The sequence below is a fragment of the Toxorhynchites rutilus genome, chromosome 3 (assembly GCF_029784135.1).
Source record: "Toxorhynchites rutilus septentrionalis strain SRP chromosome 3, ASM2978413v1, whole genome shotgun sequence".
NCBI lineage: Eukaryota > Metazoa > Arthropoda > Insecta > Diptera > Culicidae > Toxorhynchites > Toxorhynchites rutilus.
This window is the reverse complement of record NC_073746.1, coordinates 52,223,659-52,246,284: the sequence shown is the minus strand read 5'-3', so window position 1 is coordinate 52,246,284 and position 22,626 is coordinate 52,223,659. Positions and strand designations below refer to the sequence as shown.

The 22,626-nt window shown below is 35.1% G+C and overlaps 1 protein-coding gene across 1 annotated transcript; it reads left to right on the top strand.

Annotated features, from left to right (window-relative positions):
• Positions 1-5,386: 5,386 nt before the first annotated feature.
• On the top strand, positions 5,387-7,673 carry LOC129773112 (uncharacterized). The gene is made up of 6 exons (XM_055776666.1): positions 5,387-5,540; positions 5,611-5,952; positions 6,012-6,198; positions 6,251-6,938; positions 7,002-7,109; positions 7,163-7,673. Exons 1-6 carry the CDS (start codon positions 5,387-5,389, stop codon positions 7,562-7,564), a joined length of 1,881 nt encoding a protein of 626 aa, XP_055632641.1. The 3' UTR covers positions 7,565-7,673.
• Positions 7,674-22,626: the final 14,953 nt, after the last annotated feature.

The window sequence follows — 22,626 nt, the reverse complement described above, 5'->3', positions numbered from 1 at the left end:
AACATTTAAAACGGTACGATTGAATCTACATAAGGTGAAAGTTTCTAAAATATGTTATTTTCTATATCATCTATTTTTTTTCCAAATAAATGAACACTTGCGACTTTCTTTCATCAGGTTATCTAATATTGCACACACGTTGGTTCGCACATCCATAAGTTATTTAAAAAACAAAACTAACGTTCTTCAGTTATCTTTAATTTTACAAATCCAGTTTACCCATAGTCGTTTCGAAGACAGTTTTGATGTAGAATTTGAAATATAAAAGCTAGAGCAGGTTTTTTTTTCTTATTTACCCTAATCTAATATAACTCAAGAAAAAAAACTCTGAATCGGTTATGAAAAAGATAAATATGTTTACCTCTATATATAATGCTAGTTTTTTGTTTCATCGAAAATGTTGACCATTTTATTTTATGACAACACGAAAATTAGCGCTTCAACATACGCTACAACTAAAATAAATATTTGATCATTTATATCTCAAAAACTATTAGTCGTATCGAAATAGTGTTTCAGAAAGAGTTATAGAGAATTGATGTTAAAAAAATTTTATACAAAGGATTCATAATTTTTTTTCCTGAGTTAGATTAGATTAAGGTAAATAGTTCGAAAATTCATAATAATTCGATGTCCCACAAAGTTTGTCAAAAATAATTTTACCATCTTGGACTCATTTTTTAGATTTTCTTCACGACTACTATTTTATATGAAAAAATTTAAAAAAATAAAAAATACATATTTTAGAAATTAAAAATTAAAGTTTTTTTTGTAAGTAAAAAAAGGTTTTTTTTTCTCAGTGTATATTTTTTTACGTTTTAACATCAATATTCTATAACTCTTCCCGAGACACTATTTCGGTACGACTCATAGTTTTTGAGATATAAATTATCAAAGATTTCTCTTACTAAAATCGATACGCCCTTCACACAAATTACACTTGAGTCAAAAAATTCCAAATTGCTGTGGAAAACTCATATTTCCTTCAACCCAAACGGAATACACTTTCATTCGAATCAAAAATTCTCATGTTTTGTCATTTGTCAATTTCGTTTGGCATTGCTCTATGTAGGAATTCATTTTTGTTTTCATTCAAAAATATATTTTTTTATTGATTATTATATGGTTTTTAAAAATTCAGGTGCAGAGGAGCACGTGTTAGAGCACTGTACTGGGTCATTTGCATGATTTGGGAGGAGGAGAAACTATAGGATGGTAATAGTCGTCTGCCTCATCTACAAGAAAGGTGACAAGCTTGAGTGATGCAACTGCACTTCGGCAACATTTTTTAAAAATTCTGACCACAATAAAATTACACATCGAAATCGGTTCAGCTGTGACACAACGAACGCGAACTTGACACCAAAACATTGCATTATACAGAATGCGCAACTCCATACTTTTCTATCTGATAATTTACAGTAAAATTTAATTTATAATTTTATTTTCAAAGCACTTTATTCCACCTGAGCCAGTTTCACTTCACAACAACGGAACACGAAGCCTAATGCGGCAAACTCGAAATCCAGTTGAATTATTTGTTTTGAGAAACCCTCATAAGTCCATCTGACGCACATGCGAGAAAACGACAAAATACAGTTTTTCTCAAAATTTTGATCTGGTCCTCCAATTTGTTGGTATGAGGTTCGATTGTTGGACCCGAAACATATCATTTGGAACCACTACTTTATCAATATAATAGGTTAAGCTCAAAATATAACGTTTTAAATCTGGTAGACTTAGGGGTTTCTCAAACAAACGAGGAATCAGCGGTATATTTAGCGGTTTTGAAGAGATTCAACACAATTGTATGTACTTTTAATGTTCATAATGCTCATACCAAGTAAGAATGGGGGTGTTATTAAGTTATGTTCTGCATTAAAGGATGGAGGGGTAGGGTAAGTATTATTTATTTGATTCTGAATACATAGAAAACATATTTGAAAATACTTTTTGCGTTACGTAATATATGAGAAGTACACTGTACATAGTGCACTTCAACAGTTCTTAATTCAGCCATTGCATGCCAAACCGATATAGTGGTTCTCAGATTTTCGTCAAACGTGGTAATTTTGTTGTTTATCGCAAAAGATTAGACCCGTATTTTTTATTTTTTTTTTATTAGGGTACCCATTTCCATTTTAGGGTGATCCGAAAAATATTTTTTTACACTTTTTCCCAAAAATACCTTTTTTCAAAAATCCATAACTATCGAACCACTGAACAGATTTAGATGATCGACATATCAAATTGAAGATTATGAGTCAGTTTATGTGTTAGAGTTTTCTTTAAAAATATATAACTTTTGCGAGAATTTTGAATTTTTGTGTTTTGGAATTATTGATTGAGTTTGTTTTTCATATTAGGTGAACCGGTAAGTTTCTTCGGTTTTACAACAGATGGCGTAACTTGATTATTATTCAGGCGAATCAAATTTCCAGACATTCGTTGGAAAGCTACGCGCGTCTTTTTCAGTATATGTCAAAAAGTTGAAGCGTAAAGAACATAGTTTCATGCCACTTCGAATATGTCGAATTTCGTATCAACGAGATTGTTTTTGTGGGGAGTATTACTTCATTACTTCAATATGAAAACATGCGGAAAGTCATCGCATTTTGGTGGAAGTTTATGGTGACCATGTTCCAACTAAGCGAACGTGTCAGACGTGGTTTGCACGGTTTAAAAGTGGTACTTTTGACATGGAAGACGAAGAACGTTCTGGACCGCCAAAAAAGTTTGAAGATGAAGAATTGGAGGGTTTACTTGGTCAAGTTTCGTCAGAAACGCAACAAGAACTTGCAGATATACTTGGAGTAGCTCAACAAACCATATCCGATCATTTAAAAGAAATTGGAATGATCCGAAAGATAGAACATTGGGTGACGTCGAACGCTGTTGTTTCACGTGCGAACAATTTCTCCAACGGCATAAAAGAAAGGGTTTTTTGCATCGAATCGTGACTGGCGATGCAAAGTGGGTCCATTACGACAATCCTAAACGTCGGGCAACGTATGGATACCACGGCCATACATCAACATCGACGGCCGCGCGGAATATTCAAGGACAGAAGGTTGTAACTGGATTTATTCGGCAGATGTGACAAGTGTTTGAATTCAGTGTATTTTAATTCGTATAGTAATAACTAATCTAATTAATTTAATAAACTAGTTGGTCACATGCGAAAGCATGTGCGGATTTCTTTTGTTCGTTTATCTCTCTTATCCGAAAGCAGCTCGCGTTGTAGGTAGAGCTATGAGGGCAGGGCGGGTCTCCACCGACCGCTCCCGTCGGTTCAGGATACGTCTTGAAGGAAGCCGCTTCTACTTGTGGGGACTCGATGACTCCTTGGTGGTTATTCTCGCGTTCCACCCACGACCTCTTCCGGTTGGCACGTCTGACTGCAGCGATCAACGGATGCCTCTACTTAGTACACCACTTCAACTCGCGGAAGGCTCAATCCAGAAAAAGTAGTCACTCGTCGCGTATCCACCATCAGGACTCTTCGCCCCGTCATTGCTGTCGTTTACGGGCTTTCGCCGAGGAGAGTCATTTCACAAATGACAGCTAATGTAGGGATAGGACTGTGAACTTTAAGTTAGGGAATGTATGGATAAGGAAATGGATCGGGAACAGTGGGATTTGGCTTACCATCACCGTCATGATTACTTCCTCGTTATCCTCATGGATTGTGTTCCTAGCAAAAGGATACAACAGTCCAAGTATGTGACGAGCTAATAATCACGTCACCGATTCTGCTCTCTTAGAATCGTTACAATGTTATGCTGTCTATTTGGTGGGACCAGCATGGTAGACAGTGTACTATGAGCCGCTAAAACCGAATGAAACCATTACGGAGGACCTCTACCGATGACAATTGATGCGTTTGAGCCGTGCACTGAAGGAAAAACGGCCACAATACGAGCAAAGACACGATAAAATTATTTTGAAGCACAACAATGCTCGGCCGCATGTCGCGAAACCGGTCAAAACACACCTGGAAATGCTGAAATGGGAGGTTCTATCCCACCTGCCGTATTCTCCAAACATTGCTCAATTAGCCGACAAACCGACCGATTATTTCCGCAAAGGGATCCGTGAATTTCCAGAAAGATGGGAAAAAGTTGTGACTAGCGATGGTCAATACTTTGAATATTAAATTTGTAACCATTTTTGCAGAATAAAGCATTAATTTTTGAAAAATAAAAGGAAGGAACTTATCGGTACTCCTATTAGTTTTCTCGGTTAACGATAGAAAGCGCTATATTTTTTTATATTTTTCTGGAAAGCTGAGGTTTTTCTACATAATATATCCGAAAATTTTGTGACTTTTTCCTATTTCCGAAATTCAAATTACCGCTTCGTGGGACCCGTTTTGATAGCATTGAAGACATTAAAATGGATTCACTGCGAGAACTGAAAAGGCAGTTCCTAAATATAGCTATAAAAAGTGTTCGATGACTGCATTGTTCGTTGGAAAAAGTATTGCTTCAGATTGGGCCTATTTTGGAGGAGTTAATATTAATTCAACCGATAAATAACGCATTTTATTTTAAAACGCAAATTCCCGGTATACATTTGCCAGAATGTGCATAGATGATTGGCTAAAATCTCGTGATAAATCATGAGTCGTAGATATAATCCAGTTGCCATTCAAAAGTGCTTTGCCAGTCAAAATCGTGATTGCGGTTCAATATATTCTTCTTCTGCTTCAATGGCACTAACGTTCCTAGAGGAATTTCGCCGTCTCAACGTAGTATTACTTGCGTCTTTTTTATTAGTACTTAGTTGAGATTTCTATGCCAAATAACACGCCTTGAATGCATTCTGAGTGGCAAGCTCTAGAATACACAGTGCAAGTCGGAGGAAATTTCTTTGACGAAAAATTCCCCCGACCAGAACGGGAATCGAACCCGAACCCCCGGCATGATAATGTGTGACGCTAACCACTCGGCCACGGGAGCACTAATGCGGTTCAATATGGTTTATATGAAATTTCTTATTAATAAGTCGAAAAGAGTGTAGTATCGAACACAATTTGAAAAGATACTGAGGATTGTGGGTTCATTCATTCAAGAACTTATGAAACGGAAATTCACATTACATCGATTCGATGGAACGTTTTCATGAATTACAAACGCAATCAACGACACTCAATGATATGCAGATGACATTTATCTTTGGCTGTCGTTAACGTGTTATCGCATCCGAACCGTTATTATTTTAATATATCATATTTCGTAGCAATTTTCAACATTTCAATTTTATTCAAAGTAGTTATTATGTTATTTGCGGAACATTACCAAATCAATTTGAAATCATTATCTTTCCATCGAATGTATAAAACCAACAAGCGCATTTACTTTTTCTCAGTCCTCAATCATAAACCATGTACTTCATTTTATCGGTCCTGTTACTAGCTTGCATTACCTTTTCGACTCCTTTCGCTACCGCGCCACCGAACAGTGCTGCGTTCGTTGGTGACCTGATGATGTTCTTGAGAGTTCCCCTCAAGGTGACCTTGTTCGTTTGCTGGAGCGAAGGTAATGCGAGCGTATCGCGTAGTTCGTGTTGAATTATCAAGTAATTCATCATCAGTCATAATAATTACAGAAAAGTCGTTCCAATTCGTTCGGCATGCATTTTCGTCACGCTCGGGGAATACGTTTTCCATTCAGGTGAAAAATTATTCCGTTGAAAGTTTAGCCTTTCTGGATACAATGGAGCCCCACCAGCAGCTGGCTGTAGTCGACATAATGTGTCCGGAAACGAGAACTTTTCTCGAGATGGCTCGCTATCGACTATATCACAGAGTACGCTGGATTATGTTGGACTCAAGTGAGTTCCGAGAAAAATCAATACTTGATATCGTTTCTGGCTTGCCGGTTTTTTGTGGTAGCGAGGTGTACTATTTCGTTGGAACCAAAACCCCAAATCAGTTCTTGATAAAGGAAGGTGTACATTTAGAAAAGTCAAGCATTTTTTTTGTGTTGTCATTTCAAAGTCAACCTCAGTTTACAGAGCATCAATGCAAACGAGCTTATTGGTCGCTTCGGTGGGTGTTTGGAGAAATAATTCCATCGAAGACAAACGAGTTGAGAGATCCATATCAACTAGAAGGCGAAATCTCCGTCAACTAGAGATCAGAACCACTTATGTGTACACCGATAATTATACGTTGAGCCACTTTGATGACTATGAGTAAGTATGAAAGGATATACGAGTGAATTCATCACGACACACTGATTTACAGAAACACTCAGATCAACACGGCAAGTCGCTTTTGTTACCATCTGTTGAAAGTGCTTTACGTACACTATCTGAATGCAACAATCGGGAAGCAATATGCGACAACCTGGGGCTATCCAGATCGCAAAACTGGTCTCTTCGGTGATGGGATGTGCGGCGACGTGATCAACAATCGATCCGAAGTCGGGGGCACATTACTGTTCTTCTCTCCGGAACGTATGAAATACCTAGATTACACAAAAATTCCCATCGAAACATCGTTGCGGTTTGTGTTCAGAGCACCGAAACTGTCAACAACGAGCAACATTTTCCGACTTCCCTTCGATTCGAATGTTTGGTGTTCTCTTTCAGGTTTGCTTCTAATTATGGTGCTGCTGTTTGTTGGGGTCGGTGCTGTGAGCAAGAAAAAATCTCGAAGACAAATTAATCGGGAAAATCTGCTTGACGCGGCGTTCGACGTGATTCCAGTTGCTCTGCAACAGGGTTCCATGATCGAAGCCAAAACAGAAACTCGTCGAATTCTGGTGCTGGTTAGCTTACTAGGGCTGATGTTTTTGTATGTGAGTTTCTCTGCAAGGATTGTTTCACTGATACAAGCACCCTCGCAGCAAATAGCTAGCGTGAGAGATTTGCTCAACTCGAGACTTGAGGTCGCAGGTCATGACCTACCGTATCATCGTTTCTATCTCTCGGTGAGTTTGAATAACATTTGGAGAACATTTGACGGACGAGGCTGAGGGGAGCTTATTTTTTAGAAAGCAAGGGAACCTGTTAGACAAGCATTGATCGAGCAGAAAATCGTTCGGAAGGACGGATCACTTAACATGTACTCTCTGGAGGAAGGCGTGAAGAGGATTCGAAAAGTATTGAGCTATTTGTATGATAATATTGCATGTCTAATAAACTCTACCCGTAGGGTTTGTTTGCGTTTCACGTCCATAATACCGTTGCGTACCGCATGATCAGCGAAACTTTCGACGACGTAGAAACCTGTCAGCTCAGAGAGCTGAACTTCGTAAGTGACACCGATGGATACATCCCATTACAGCGCAATTTTACCCTGCGAGAGCACTTCAATGTTGGCCTGATAAAGATAGTCGAGACTGGTGTATTTAACAGGCAGTGGAAAAGAATCTACGCACCGAAACCGACATGTGCTGGAGGGATTGCGTTCTTACCGCTGACTGCTGTTGATACTGGATTTGCTGTGGAAGTCATTGGATGGGGTATGATGGTGGCGATCGTTCTGCTTGCGGGTGAAATTGGTTGGCGAAGATATCGAATTCGTCGGTTACAATTGTTCCCGTATGTTGAATGATTATTCAATCTTGCTATTTATTTTCATGTTTTTCATGTAGTTTGAAAAGAAATGTAAACTCTAAAACATTTCTGTATATTCATACAGTACATATATATCAATGTTTTGCTAAACAACCAAAGGTTTTTAAGATAGATTTTCATCTAAAATTTCATCTTAAGTTTCTTCTAAAATACATACACAACAACAATCATTCTTTTGTCACAACAATCTTTCCACCAATGTGAAAAACCTAGTCCCTTATGCCGAAAACGGGTTTAAAGGGTGATCCAAATCAAAGATGATGGGTATAAAATTAAATTTCAGCTCGTTTAGGAATTTTTGTTTTTTTTGCAAAAGATATTAGCACGACTCCTTCGGGGTTTGGTTATGACGAATTTCATGCCAACTCGACTGATCATTGACAGCAACGTCTCAGACTGCAGTGAAACGTTGTGGGTCATTTAAACAACTTTGCATACCTGAAAACTTAAAAAAATAGACTACTTTTTGAGAAGGGTTGAAGTTTTTTTCTTATTTTTTCACAAAAACTCATAACTTAAAGACATTAAGTCTACAAAATTCTGTTCAAAGGATGAAATGTAGAAAATTATTTAAATTTTCATAAAAACAACAATTTTTTTGAAAAAAAAAAAATGAAAATTGAAATTCTTTTTTCCTATAAACTTTTTTTTCACAATTCTCAAAAAAATTATATGAATAGCCCTCATAATTTCCAACAAGTCATCCATACATTGGAAGATGGGCACTTTCACAGGGAAAAAAAGTTCTTCTAAGAACAGATTTTTCATGTTTTCATTGAAAAAATTACAACTAATTCTAAAAATCAAGATAGCGATAAAGTTTATTCGACAAACCCTTACTGCCTTTCTACGTATAGTTGTCCCATCTTCCAAAATCAGCAACTGAGAAAAACGCATTCAAAGTTTTCTAGCATTTTTGTCTATCAAAAGCTTTAAGCGTTTCAGTTCAGCAATTCACCGGGTTTTTTATATTCACTATACTATTGTTTAATGAAATGTGATGAAATCCCCTCACTGAATCAATCAAGCTTGATTACGGGTGTAAAAGTTCATGGTGGGACTGTTATGCCTATAATAAAGGGTGTGTCACATCAAATTGCATCACGGAAAAAACGCTGTAGAAATTTATTTTTTAGGAATTATATCTTCAGCTTTCGCTTATAATCAGAGTAGAGTGTATAGATCACGTTGGCCATGCTTCACTGTCAATTTTTCGTATATTTGGAAAAATGTCGTCGAACGAAAAAGAGCGTCGTGAATTAATCCTGCGCACTCATTTCGAGAATCCGGAGTTGTCACATCGGGACATCGGTAAGATGCTGGGAATCGTCCAATCCACGGTCAGCAGAGTACTAAAACGATACTTCGAGAACCTAACCATCGACCGGAAGGTGAAGAACGGCAAAAATGGATGCTCCGTCAGTGAAAAAGATCACAAGCGCGTATTTAAGCAGTTTAGACGTGATCCGAGAAGTTCGGTCCGGGATGTCGCCAATAAGCTGAATTTGTCAAATTCATTCGTCCACCGGACCAAGCAGCGGGAGTGCCTGCGTACTTAAGGTTCAGAAGGCTCCTAACCGCGACGAAAGGCAAAACATGGTAGGGAAGACGCGAGCCCGGAAGCTGTACACCGAAATGCTGACGAAGCCGCATTGCCTGGTAATGGACGACGAAACCTACGTCAAAGCGGACTTTCGTCAGCTGCCGGGCCTGTTGTTCTTCTCCGCAGAGGACAAATTCAGCATTCCGGAGGAGATTCGTAAGCAGAAACTATCCAAGTTTGCCAAAAAGTACATGGTGTGGCAAGCGATCTGCTCTTGCGGAAAGCGGAGCGCCCCCTTCGTGATGACCGGTACGGTAAACGGGCAGGTGTACCTTAAGGAGTGCCTACAGAAGCGCTTACTACCACTATTGAAGCAGCACGAGGGCCCGACCATCTTCTGGCCGGATCTCGCTTCATGCCACTATTCAAAGGACGTGTTGGAGTGGTACGAAGCCAACGGGGTCACCCTCGTGCCAAAGGAAATGAACCCGCCCAACGCGCCGGAGCTTCGCCCAATAGAGAAATATTGGGCGATTATGAAGCAGGCCCTCTGGAAGAACCCAAAAGTTGTCAAATCGGACGCGGACTTCAAGAGAAAATGGATTTCTGTTAAAAAAAACTACAACCTGATGTTGTACAGAACCTTAAGGACGGGATAAAGAGGAAGGTGCGAGCATACGGGCTTGGGCTCGAAGTATGAATAAAAAGAAAATGCCAAAAGTTGTTTAATAGTTTTTATTTTACTGTCTAAAATTTTCAAAAGGATCGGTCTACTGGGCGAATTTCTACAGCGTTTTTTCCGTGATGCAATTTGATGTGACACACCCTTTATCAACATGGGACAATTGAACTTGATGTTGTTTTTTTGATATACTGGGAACAAACAATAAGTTTTTTTTTGTTTTTTCCGAAAGATAATGCTTAAAACATCGTTTTATGAAGAAATGAGTGATCTGCAACACCTTCGCTGAATATAAATTTCATTGTTATTAGGCATTCGCTAACAAGGTGTACACGTGTTATGTTCTACTTTTTCTTATTTGTTTGAGAATTAATTCGTTCTTTCAAACCAGAATTGAGTGCATTAGCCCTGCTGAAAGTGTGACATGAAACTCTTGTACTTGAACCGATTTATTCGATATATATCTACAAAAAATAAATGGTGGGACAGTTATGAATAGAATATCAACATGGGACAAATGAGCTTGATGCTGTTTTTTTTAAACTGGAAACAAACTATTAGTTTTTTTTGTTTTTTTTTCGTAAGATTATGCATAAAAACAACGTTTTATGAAGAAAAGTAAAAATCGTCAAAAAGTAACATGGAACAACTGTGCGTAGAATGACAGCTTAGATCTTATTGAGATATGCACTTTTATCTATAACGTCAATTTTATATCTTCTATAGTTTCTGAAACATTTGATTTTATTCCTAACATTGTTTGTGTGAAATTCCCGCGTTTGACATGTTTATAAATAGAAAAAAAAATAGCGGAACATATCAGTCACGATAATTTATGTATAAAAATATTAAAAGTTATATATTAGAGATAATTTTTCAATAAATACATGAAAAAAAATTGTTAGAAAAACTTTTTCCCTGTAAAAGTGCCCATCTTCCGATGTATGGGTGATTTGTTCGAAATTATAAGGTCTAATCATATAATTTTCTTAGAATTTTAAAAACATATTTTAGGGAAAAATTAATATTAATTTTTAAAATATTTTTTTTCTATTAATATAATTTTCTTAGAATTTTGAAAACATACTTTGGGGAAAAATTAATATTAATTTTTAAAATGTTTTTTTCAACGATTTTTGTTCAATTTGTTTGAAATTGTTTCAATAAAAACATAAACAATTTTGTACCAAAATTTTGAAGGTCGATTTTTTTTTGAGTATTTTTCAACTTTTTTTCGAGAAATCTTAACTTAAAAACTATAATACATAAGCCATTCCATGCCAAACCGATATCTTGGTTCTCAGATTTTCGTGAAAAGTGGTAATTTTGTTCTTTATTGACAAACATTAGACACGTATTTTTCTATTTTTTCATGTTGAGTGACCATTTCCATTTTAGAGTGGTCCAGAAAATCCACTTTTTCCATTTTTTTACAAAAATGCCTTTTTTAATCATTCATATGTTTTGAAGTACGAGACCAATATCGATGATCAACATATAAAATTAAAGACAATAAACTAGTCTTCTTTGAAAAAATATTACATGTGCAAAGAAATTAGATTTAGTTTTCATAATTATTGACAAAAACAACCTATAATTACAAAAACAAAATTCAATCTTTTCGCAAGTTCAATAGTTTTTAATAAAAACTAGCTCATTGGCTTCAATTTAATATGTCGATCATCTGAATCGGTTCAGTGGTTCAAAAGTTATGAATAATTGAAAAAAGTCATTTTTGAGAAAAAATGGAAAAAAATGATTTTTCGGACCACCCTAAAATGTAAATTGGCACCCCAATGAAAAAATTAAAAAAATACGGGTCTAATGTTTAGAATTTGAATGAAGGGCACTGCTACAGGGAATGAGTTTTCCTCACAAAACATTTTTCATGTTTTCTTTGAAAAATTACTACTAATGTTAATGTTAAACTTGATGTTAATGTTTAAAAGTGTGAATTATCGCGATCTGCATTATTTTCTATTTTTAAACACGTCAAGAACATCGAACGCGAGAAATAATACTCACAAATGTTACGAATAAAACATTATGTTTTCATACAAAAACCCAGCAAAAATGAAATCGTATAACCAGCGTATAAACAGCATCATATATCTCATATTTTTCGTGGTATATGAAGCGTCTAGCTGGTATATAATGCAAAAGTTGCGATTATATACATACATAATCATTGCGTGCGAATCAGATTGAATGAATTTACGCCTTACATATCCATTAAGAACGATCATTGTCATAAGTATATACTATTTACTACATGAAAACAAAAAAAACGAATGGCAAAAAATGTTCGTGAGGTTATAATTATTGTTATCATCTCATGAATCGCCATTTGTATACACAACAACATGCACACAACAACATTTTGCACCCGTGGCCGAGTGGTTAGCGTCTCACATTATCATGCCGGGTGTTTGGGTTCGATTCCCGTTCTGGCCGGAGGATTTTTCGTCAAAGAAATTTCCTCCGACTTGCACTGTGGTCACGCGTATTCTAGAGCTTGCCCCTCGGAATACATTCAAGGCGTGTTATTTGGTTTAAGAAATCTCAACTAAGTATTAATGAATGACGCTAGTTAATGCATATGTTGAGACGGCAAAAGTTCCACAGGGAACGTTAACGCCATTCAAGAAGAAGAAGATACACAACAACATTTATGTTTCTCAAAATAGGAAGGCCATACAAATGAAACACAAATTTTTGCATTACTCGAGAATTGATCAAGAAAACGAAACCAAATTTGGCATGTGGAGGTTTTAGGATGCAATAAATGTTTTTACGGTGGTTAGATACTCCTCCCTTCTCTCTTGAGGGGCTGCCATACAAATGAAACACAAATTTCTGCATTACTCAAGAATTAATCTAGCAAATGAAACCAAATTAGGCATATGGAGGTTTTAGGGTGCAATAAATGTTTCTATTGTGGTTAGAAATTCCTCCCGCTCTCTAAGGGGGGAGGGGGGGGATGCTGTCATACATATGAAACACAAATTTCTGCATGACTCGAAAACTAATCAAGCAAATGGAGCCAAATTTGGTATGTGAAGATTTTACGGGACACGAAACGTTTGTATGGTGAATTTACTCCTCCCCCTCTCTAAGGGAGGCTGCCATACAAAAGGAGGTTTTTAACGGTTTTTGGGTATGAGAAATGTTTCTATGATAGTATGACATCCCCCCTCCTTTGGAATAGAGAGGGGGTCCCATAAAAGTATTACACATATTTCAACCAAAAATATTCCAATCAAACATGACAATTGAAAATTTTCGGAAAACTCTGAAGGAAAAAGGGAAAATTCGGAAAATTAAATTCCCATATATTCTATAATTACATAGTGACAAGTGAAAGTGAAAAATCTTGAACGAGAATTGTGTCTGAAAATAATCTGATATTATAATAATGATAATGATGAGTTTTTTTTAGAAATACTAGGAATTTTATAGTAAAAGGTAAATTCAACGGGGTCGATTAGAAGATCAATCAATGAACAGTTCTGCGAGTGGACTCACAAACTTGCTCATAGTAAGAAAACGTGAATGTGAATGAAGGTATTGATAACAAAAAACAAATTTTCGGCGACACGAAGTTTGCCAGGTCAGCTAGTGTAGAATAAAGGGCCTGGCCGGGTAAGGGAGTAAAAAGTGTCCCAAAACCAAATTACCAGCTCTATAGCAAATATTGTATAGGATATTAAATAAGAAATTTTGACGGTTTATTGGAACCCCTATGTGGTTTAACATAGGATCTATAGTGAAAAACGTACTTTTTCGTTTATTTCACGCCATCCTCAAAAGCTACGAGCTAAAAATTTGAAAAAAATACTGAATGTGCATCTTACTAAGGTGTATCAAGAAAAATTATCAAAAAAAAATTTCATCAAAAATTTAAGTACTAAAAAAATATTGAGATTTTAATTTTTTTGTGATTTAGAGATTCGGTACTACTCTAATTCATATTCAAATGTGTTTCTACGGCTTTTCTAGATATGTGTGATTTTTGTCAGATTTTTTTCAGTTTTGCGCGGCACAAAAAAAAATATTTTTTTTATATTTCCAAACAGTCTGGCTGGGTAAGGGAGTAGAAAGTCCTCCAGATCCAATCACTAAATAAAACATTTTGGCAGTAGTACCATATATTTTAGTCCTTATATGGTATACCATAGGATCTATGGTGAAAAATGCAAATGCACCTCAATAGCTTTGAGACAAAAATATGAAAAAATACTGAAAGTACATTTTATTAAGGTGTATCGAAAAATATCTTCAAACTACTTTTTCATAAAAAAACATATAATAAAAAAATTTAAATTCACAGTACAAAAAAAATCTATATATTTTCTGGCATTTCGAAATTTGGAAAAAAAATATGTATGTGTCTTTTTTTCTACATGTGGCGTAATTTTCCCTGAAATTTTAAGAGCATTGTGAGACACAAAAATAATTTTCTTCATGGTTTGCATTATTATTTTTATTTTCTTGATCGATTATTTTATTGTATTCGTGGTTTTCAATTATAAGATTAAAATAAGAAAAATAAAAATAATTCGGATTTTTTTAAGTGTTCTTCTCATTAATCCGAATGATTTTTCCACAAGGACTTTATTTTTTTCTCATAGAACTCTATTGTAATGCTGACTCCTATGAATTTGGTGAACCATCTAAATCCAATGTAAGGATAATCACATATATTTTAAGATACGAGTAAAAAATCTTTGTGCAACGCAATGCTCTAAATATACCGACAAAGTTTAGACATGTGAAAAACAAAATTTTAAAGATATTAGGACAGTAACGGGTCCCTAATTTAAAATAAATTAAAAATGCCCAAAGACAAAAAAACAATTTTTTTTCGCGCAATCCTCTTAAAAATTCAAGAAAAAATTACGCAACATGTGGAAAAAAACAACACATACGAACGCATTTAAATAAAAATTAGAGTAAAATTGAGTCTCAAAGTAATGTTTTTTTCCAAAATTTCGAAATGCCTGAAATAGTATTTTTTTGTACCGCGAAAAACATTCTAAAAATCCTGAAAAAAATCAAATATACCTATAATAGACGTAGGAAAAAAAAATTAATACAAACTAGAGTAGTACTGAATCTCATAATAAAAAAAAAAATAATTTAAAATCAAAATAAAAATAAATTTAAATTTTTTTTTGTGTTTGATTTTCTGATGAAAAATTTGTTTGAAAATATTGATCGATACACCTAAGTAAGATGTACTTTCAGTATTTTTTTTTCATATTTTTGTCTCAAAGCTATTGAGAATGGCTTGAAATAAACGAAAAGATAGAAACATAGATCCTATGGTGTACCATATAAGAACTAAAATATATGGTACTACTGCCAAAATGTTATATTAGTACCCTATACAATATTTTCCATACAGCTGGTGATTTGGTTTGGAGGACTTTCCACTCCCTTACCCAGCCGGACTGTTTGGAAATATAAAAAAACAAATTTTTTTGAACCGCGCAAAACTAAAAAAAAACGACAAAAATCACACATATCTAGAAAAGCCGTAGGAACACATTTGAATATGAATTAGAGTAGTACCGAATATCTAAATCACAAAAAAAATTAAAATCTCAATATTTTTTTTAGTACTTAAATTTTTGATGAAATTTGTTTTGATAATTTTTCTTGATACACCTTCAGCACATTCAGTATTTTTTTCAAATTTTTAGCTCGAAGCTTTTGAGTATGGCGTGGAATAAACGAAAAAGTACGTTTTTCACATAGGGGTTCAAATAAACCGACAAAGTTTCTTATTTGAAATCCTATACAATATTTGCCATACAGCTGGTGATTTGGTTTGGGGGCACTTTTTGCTCGCTTACCCGGCCAGGCTCTTTGCTATTTTGTGTGCAGTGGAGTAAATGGTGTGATTTTTGAAGATTTTGATTGAATTTTCATCAGAAATTGTTTATAACGATATTTCACCGAAATTACTAAAAATAACAGTTAACTAAGGCTCAAATAACGGCTGAAAAGTTTATAAGGTAACACAGTAAAACTTTTTTTTTTTTGTAAAATTCAATTTTATTATTCAACATGAGTTTCGGTAATCACTTCATCATCGGTTTTAAATTTCTTGCCAGCGAGCATTCTCTTCAGGTCTTCGAACAGAAAATAGTCGCTGGGGGCTAGATCTGGAGAATACGGTGGATTCGGAAGCAATTCTAAGCCATAATAAAATTCGAAGCCCAATTCATGCAATTTTGCCATCGTTTCCATTGATTTTTGATTTTTCCATTTTTTTTGTAATAACAAAAGTTGCTTCACTCTCAAAGCTGTAACTCACGAACCAATCGTCCGATTGCTGTCAAATTTTGACACGTATCCATTGAAAGATGGTGCTTTGTGATAGTCAAGTAGATTCATCTAGACTTCAACCTTATGAACTTATCAACCGAACTGTTAGTATCTGAGTGTCAAAAAACAAATAGTAAAGCGGCTCGAGAGCTTTAATTTGATTGATAGAAACAATCAAGTTTATTATGACTTTTTGGGATAAAAGCGTTTTTTTAAAGTTTAGGTCAACAGAGCGAATTAAAAAATGGGTTGAATAACTCTGACATTGTTGAAATTCGACCATATACGTAGTGTTGCTCATGACCCGCAACGCGCACCTTCATTCCATTACCTTGTAACTCCCCGGCCAGTGAACCACTGTCGAGATCTTGGTCTGTGCTAAACAATAACATACAAAACAACAACAAACTGAACTGAAGCATTATAGAAATTATTTTTACCTTATCGATATTACTTATACTATTTATACTTACTTATTACTTATACTATTACTTATATCGTGAATTATTAGAAGGAACTAAACTTAAACGGAATGAATTACATGATAACTACTGATAAACTAAGAAATTATGTATATATTCGTAGGAAAATTATAATCTAACCTGTACATAAAAACTGTGTTTGATTATCATTTTGGAAAATCCGGTTGCAAAAGCAGCACGTAGAAAGATTTTTTTTAGCATATATGATCGTCTATCACCTCCTGAGAGATTCTAGATAAATTAATAAAACCAAATATTCGAATTAATAAAACCAGGATTCGATTATGCTATTATTTGTGCATCAATGTAATAATGTCAGTTCGTTTAAATCAGTCATTAATGTATAATCAAAACCCGAATGAAGCGTGCAGAAAAAAGACATATCAGTAGAACTGACAATGGTCGAAGATGCAGCTTATTTATGATGATACAAAGGAAAATAACTCTCTTTATTTCATCTATGTTTTTTCCATCAAATTCTCATCAAACGACATCACCCATTTACTCAATGTGAAAACTCTTTCTGCACATAAATTGGACGACTTTCTTGTCTCTGACATCAAATGAGAAATGAGTGAAACGACAAAAAAATAAACTGACACGGAGTGGAATCAAAACATAACAATTGATTCCATCGAACTGTACAGTTACTGATTGGGCTCCCGAACAACATCCACATTTTCCCAAGAAGTTCATGATGAGTTTGAGAAATAAAATTCATTGAAAAAAATAAAATCCTACCCTGCCATGTCGTTTCCTTTATAGCAGCTTGTACGGAACAATTCAAGAAAAATAGCTGTCCGTGAACGAAAGAAGACATGTTCGCTGATGACCAATTGTCCTTGAGGAGAAAAACCTCACAGAAAGCATAATGAGATTACAGATACTGGAAGCTGACGGAAACCGCGTACGTTGTAATTCCCCCGGGTTCCACCTAAATTATCTCAACATTTTGTAGCGCTGAAACTTACTTTCTGGAAGCACCGTTGTTTTGTTTTCTTATACACGGATGGCCCTTTAGTGTGGCAAGTTTAGAAATTTTCCGTGTCATTTACCATCCACCCATTCAATTTCGTACCAACCAACGGTCACCAACGAGTGGAGGAAGGTCAGAGCATTTTGCACTAGAAAAAAATAGGTCAGCGAAGACCGATGGGGACTAATTTTTTTTTCAGCTCAATGCGAAGCACTCGTATTAGTTATTATCTGTATGTTTGTGTAAATATGTCCGCATCGGTATAAATTTCTCACTGGTGGTGTTTGGGAACATCTGTTGGTTGAATCGAGCGTTTCGAATCATCCTCTTTTCGAATACATGTATCCCCGACAAGATCCTTCATCATTCTGCCACATTGTCTATTGGAGCGCTCTGATTGTGGAGCATATAAATTTGGTAATTCATCGTTTTCCGAGTTAGCTCCGTTCACATGAACGTGAATATTTATAGTTCTAATAGAGTTTGTGTTTATTGATGCATCGAAATGGAATTACTCTCCGGAATAGATAAAGGGTGTCGAGACGGTACTCGAACCATGCGAAGAAAACAAGAAACTGATGCACAAGTTGGCATGTAATGTGCTTTGCACTGAACTCGACTCAAGTAAACGTAATTCAATATAGATGAAATGGAATGTGCATACATCGAAGGGAATACCTTGAGTGATACATTTCGATATGCAGAAACGAGTCAAAGTTGGTTCTTTTCGAGTCATGTCATATTGCCATATTTGAAATTTGTAGATTAGTCTGTCAGCTACAGATGGATGAATCCGAAATTTTTGGAATGATTTTCAATCCATTACATTTTAGAGACACTCCTCATATCAGTTGTCGGCAAATAGAATTACGACGTGTTCATGTATGTGCTCTTCGATATATGTCTGTTTCAATTCAATTCAATTACATTGTTGTATGATACGAATATCAGATGCTCTCAAGAAACAACCATCTTCATCCCACAACATTATCTTTTTCTCTGTGGATTCGGTTGGTTCCGAATCTTGCCTTCGACGATGTTTCATGTTGCTTCTCGTTCTCAACACATCTGGGAGGAAGTAATTGGGAGAGAAGCATTTAATGGTCGTCACTCTGGAAAGCATCCACAATTTTAATTACACTATTCAAGTGCGATCACCAGCTTCCCTTTCCAATAGGGATCATTGTTGAACAAAAACAGGGGGTTGGCATATGGTTTACTCTTTCTTTTCCGACCTATCACCAGCATTGTGCCTAATTTATTTTCTGTAATCAAGGGCGGGCGTCGAGTTAAAGTGTATTGTATTAAGCTTTCGCGTTCATTAAACGTTCATGGTAGTGACTCAACAATCAGTGGGAATATTCATGAGTTTTTCTCAACACTCATTAAGCGAGGATCAAAAATATTTGCAGGTGGGGTGAAGAAAGCGACAACGTTAACGTTGATAGAAACCAAGTTTCAACATCGTAAGCCGTTTCCTGTAAGCTGTAAGATTTCCTGAAAAAGAAACTGTTTCCGTTGCTGCCGAGGAAAATAATTAGCGGGATCGTTCGCGTTTAATTATAATAATTTGTCTGCCGAAGCAAAAAGCTTCGAAATCGTTAGTTACGTTCTTTAATTTATAAAAAAATATCCGAAACATTTGAACGATATTCGTTACAGAAAACTGATTAAATTTTGATGGTTTATCGAGTAAGAATAAAATGATTTAGAATCTTTTAAAAGCTCCAAAGCGAAAAATAAACAATTTGGAGATTTTTATTCAACGATTATATCGATACACTTTGAAAAATACCACTAAAAGGAATAACACCTAAATAAGGGATGAATTATGATTAATAAGTTGTATTGTTTCTAGTGTTCCTGTCAAAATTCGCGTACAGGAATCACCCTAAAATGTAATTATGTGTCGAAAATCAATTCAATAATAGTTTATTTGTCGAGTTTCATCATTCTCAGGATGTCACGAGTTGTTAAGTGGATTGAGATTCGGGGAGCACTATAGGAACGATTGTTCCTATAGTGCTCCCCGAATCATATCCGATTGAACTGAAATTTTGCAAAGGTCATTTTTTGGGCCAATAAACAAAATGTACATGGTCGGTTTTTGAAATTGAAATGAATTTTTCCCATACATCCATTGCCACCCTAATCTACACACACCAATATAAAAGTCTGTTTGTAGAATATTAAAAAACATTAAAGTCGAAGCTTCAAAATGATATACAACCCATATCCGTGTAGTGGTTTCTTACGAAGTTACAACATTTCAAAATCCCCCAGAATTTTCAACATTTTTGCTTCTAAAATATTATTTGATTCCACCATTCAAAATTTTTCACAATTGTATACCAAATGTTCTTATCTTTCAAATGGAAATGACAGAACTGTTCCAAGTGATGTGCTTTTGAAGTATATTTGAGACGAACAGAGCCAAAAACATGAGAAACTCATGGAAAACTTTTTCATTGAGGAGTTTCTTTTTTTTATCCCATTTATTTATTTCTTAGGCTTATTAGCATTTTATCTGTAACAGAGCCGGGTTTTTATCGTGTACATGTACATATGTTTATGTTTCTATAAATTGTAAATTACACATTAGTAGTACTAGCCATTTAGGCGTTAGGTTTTTCTGTTCCATTACATTATGCTAAATTACACTGTAGTAGCCATTTAGGCGTAAGGGTATTCTATCTGTTCTTCCATTGTTCAGCAGACCGGACAGCGGAGACAGTTGATATTGATCATTGTTGGGTTAATTATAGAACAGCAGCCCGATGTTTCTTGCAGAGCAGAGCAGAGCAGTTGTATAGATGAATCGATCTTATTTCGACCGTGGATCGTTCTCCATCGCTGACGATGGTTGCGTGGACGTAGTTATTCTATAACAACACAAAGATGGTCAATTGAGGGCCCTGAGTTTGAACTCACGATCGATCGCTTAGTAAGCGAACGCGTAACCAAGTGGCTACGAAGACCCCCCGAGTAGTTTCTTACATACATAGAAATTTTTCCATCCAATATGATTTCTATCAGCTACCTGTCACCCTGTATATATATATAAATATATTTTTTTGAATGTAAGAGAGATATTTTCCGACATTTATTAACCGAAAAATCACCCAAGGGAGTAAAGGATTTCGGGGGTTTCGAAAAAAATTTCTGATGCCAAATGTTTTCAAATTGTATGAAACGTCGAGTTCTCAAACTTTGACTGCTGTGCGACACTAGTAAATGAAGTCCGATTAAGCTGATTTTTTGCATAGGGTAGTTTTTCGTGGGAATCAACATTTTCAACCATGTTCGCTTTGAAAATTCGAGATAGTCATTTTCATTGGCACTCTACTGACCATTCAAAGTAGCATTAGTGAAAATCTTCGTTTTTCAGATAAATGGAAACTTGTTGTTTGAAGAGCACACAACAATTTAAGTAATTAAAAATGATGAGATGCAAATCTTTGGGTGCAAATATTCTCAGGAATGGAAAATTGTATAGTGTAACTTAGCTTACTTATTATATTTTATATGTGTCTGGTAGTACCGCATCAGTTGGAATGATTTTACCATGATACCATGATCCATGACTCAATATTGAAATCATAAATAATTGTCAAATAGAATTTTTATCTGGATCGAAACAAAATTTATAAGAAAATTTCCAAAATTATCTAAATATTATTTCCTGGTAGGGAAAAAAGCAGGTACATTTACAGCCATTCCAGGCCAAAGCGATATGGTGGTTCTCAGATTTTCGTTAACATTGGTAGTTTTGTTCTTTATCCCAAAATATTAGACCCGTATTGTTCATTTTTTCATCAAGGAGGTGGTCAATTTTTCCACATTTTCCAAAAATTTCCTAATATTTAGCGATAAGGAACAAAACTACCAATTTCAACGATATCTAAGAACCACTTTATCGGTTTGGCATGGAATGACTGTATGAGAATGTTTTATTATTTTATTATCGGTTTCATTCACTCAATATAATTCTTTAAAATGGATTTTTTGGCTTACCTGTCCCGTTTTTAGCTCGGACTATTTGGTCAGCCTACATATGCATCGAGGACGCAATATTTTTTTCGATGTTATTGGAACAATTATTCATATATCAATATGTGATACAATTAAAAGTTAATTAAATTTGTATACCACCTCAGAAATATTTTTCATAAAATTATAATTTGAATAAAATAATGAAAAAGTTATGAAACGCCAAAATAAAGATCAATATGGTCTTCTCGTAATTCCCATCTGTTTATTTTATTAGCAATTCAGATGTAACAAAGCCGAATTTATTTATGTACATTTTTATCTAGCGATAATTTTGGTTGTATTATACACAGTAGCCATTTAGGCGTAAGAGTATTCCTATTCTATCCATACACATTGTAATTAAAAGAGAATCGTTTTTTTGGTTCTTATTTCATTTATTAGAAAACACTAAGAAATAGGACACTATCACAAAAGGTACACTATTAGGGAAGGTATGTTTGGACTCTACAAAGCATTTGTTCCACATAAAGATGTAGCTTATAGCACAAAAAACTGGTAATTGTTAATTTTCGGACGATGTATAAAAGCTGTGGAGCTACGTCAGTAATGAACGCATCACTATCTATGATAATTCGAAAACTTTTTTTTTCTAAATTGATCATTGCTTGTTTTCGAACAAAAAATTTTTGTTTGCATGTTAAGCATACGTATTACATTGTGTAGAAAAGATAGTGTTGTTAGAGAAACTTTCTCCCTGTAGAAGTTCTCATCATTTATGTTTTTCCATTGAATGATGCTGCAGATATAATTTCAAATGATAAAAAACTCCCTTCGCCTTTGGTGACTTTATTAAAATCGATGCAAATAATTTAAATAAGTTTCTTTTCACCAATGCAATAAACTATCATTGTTCAACATTTATCGGAGTTTTCAAAACTGACTTTCGATTTGCGACGCGATCATTGTTTATTGAACAATTAATCATCGAAGACGAACGGGAAATTTTTCATTCAAACAACAATATCTATGA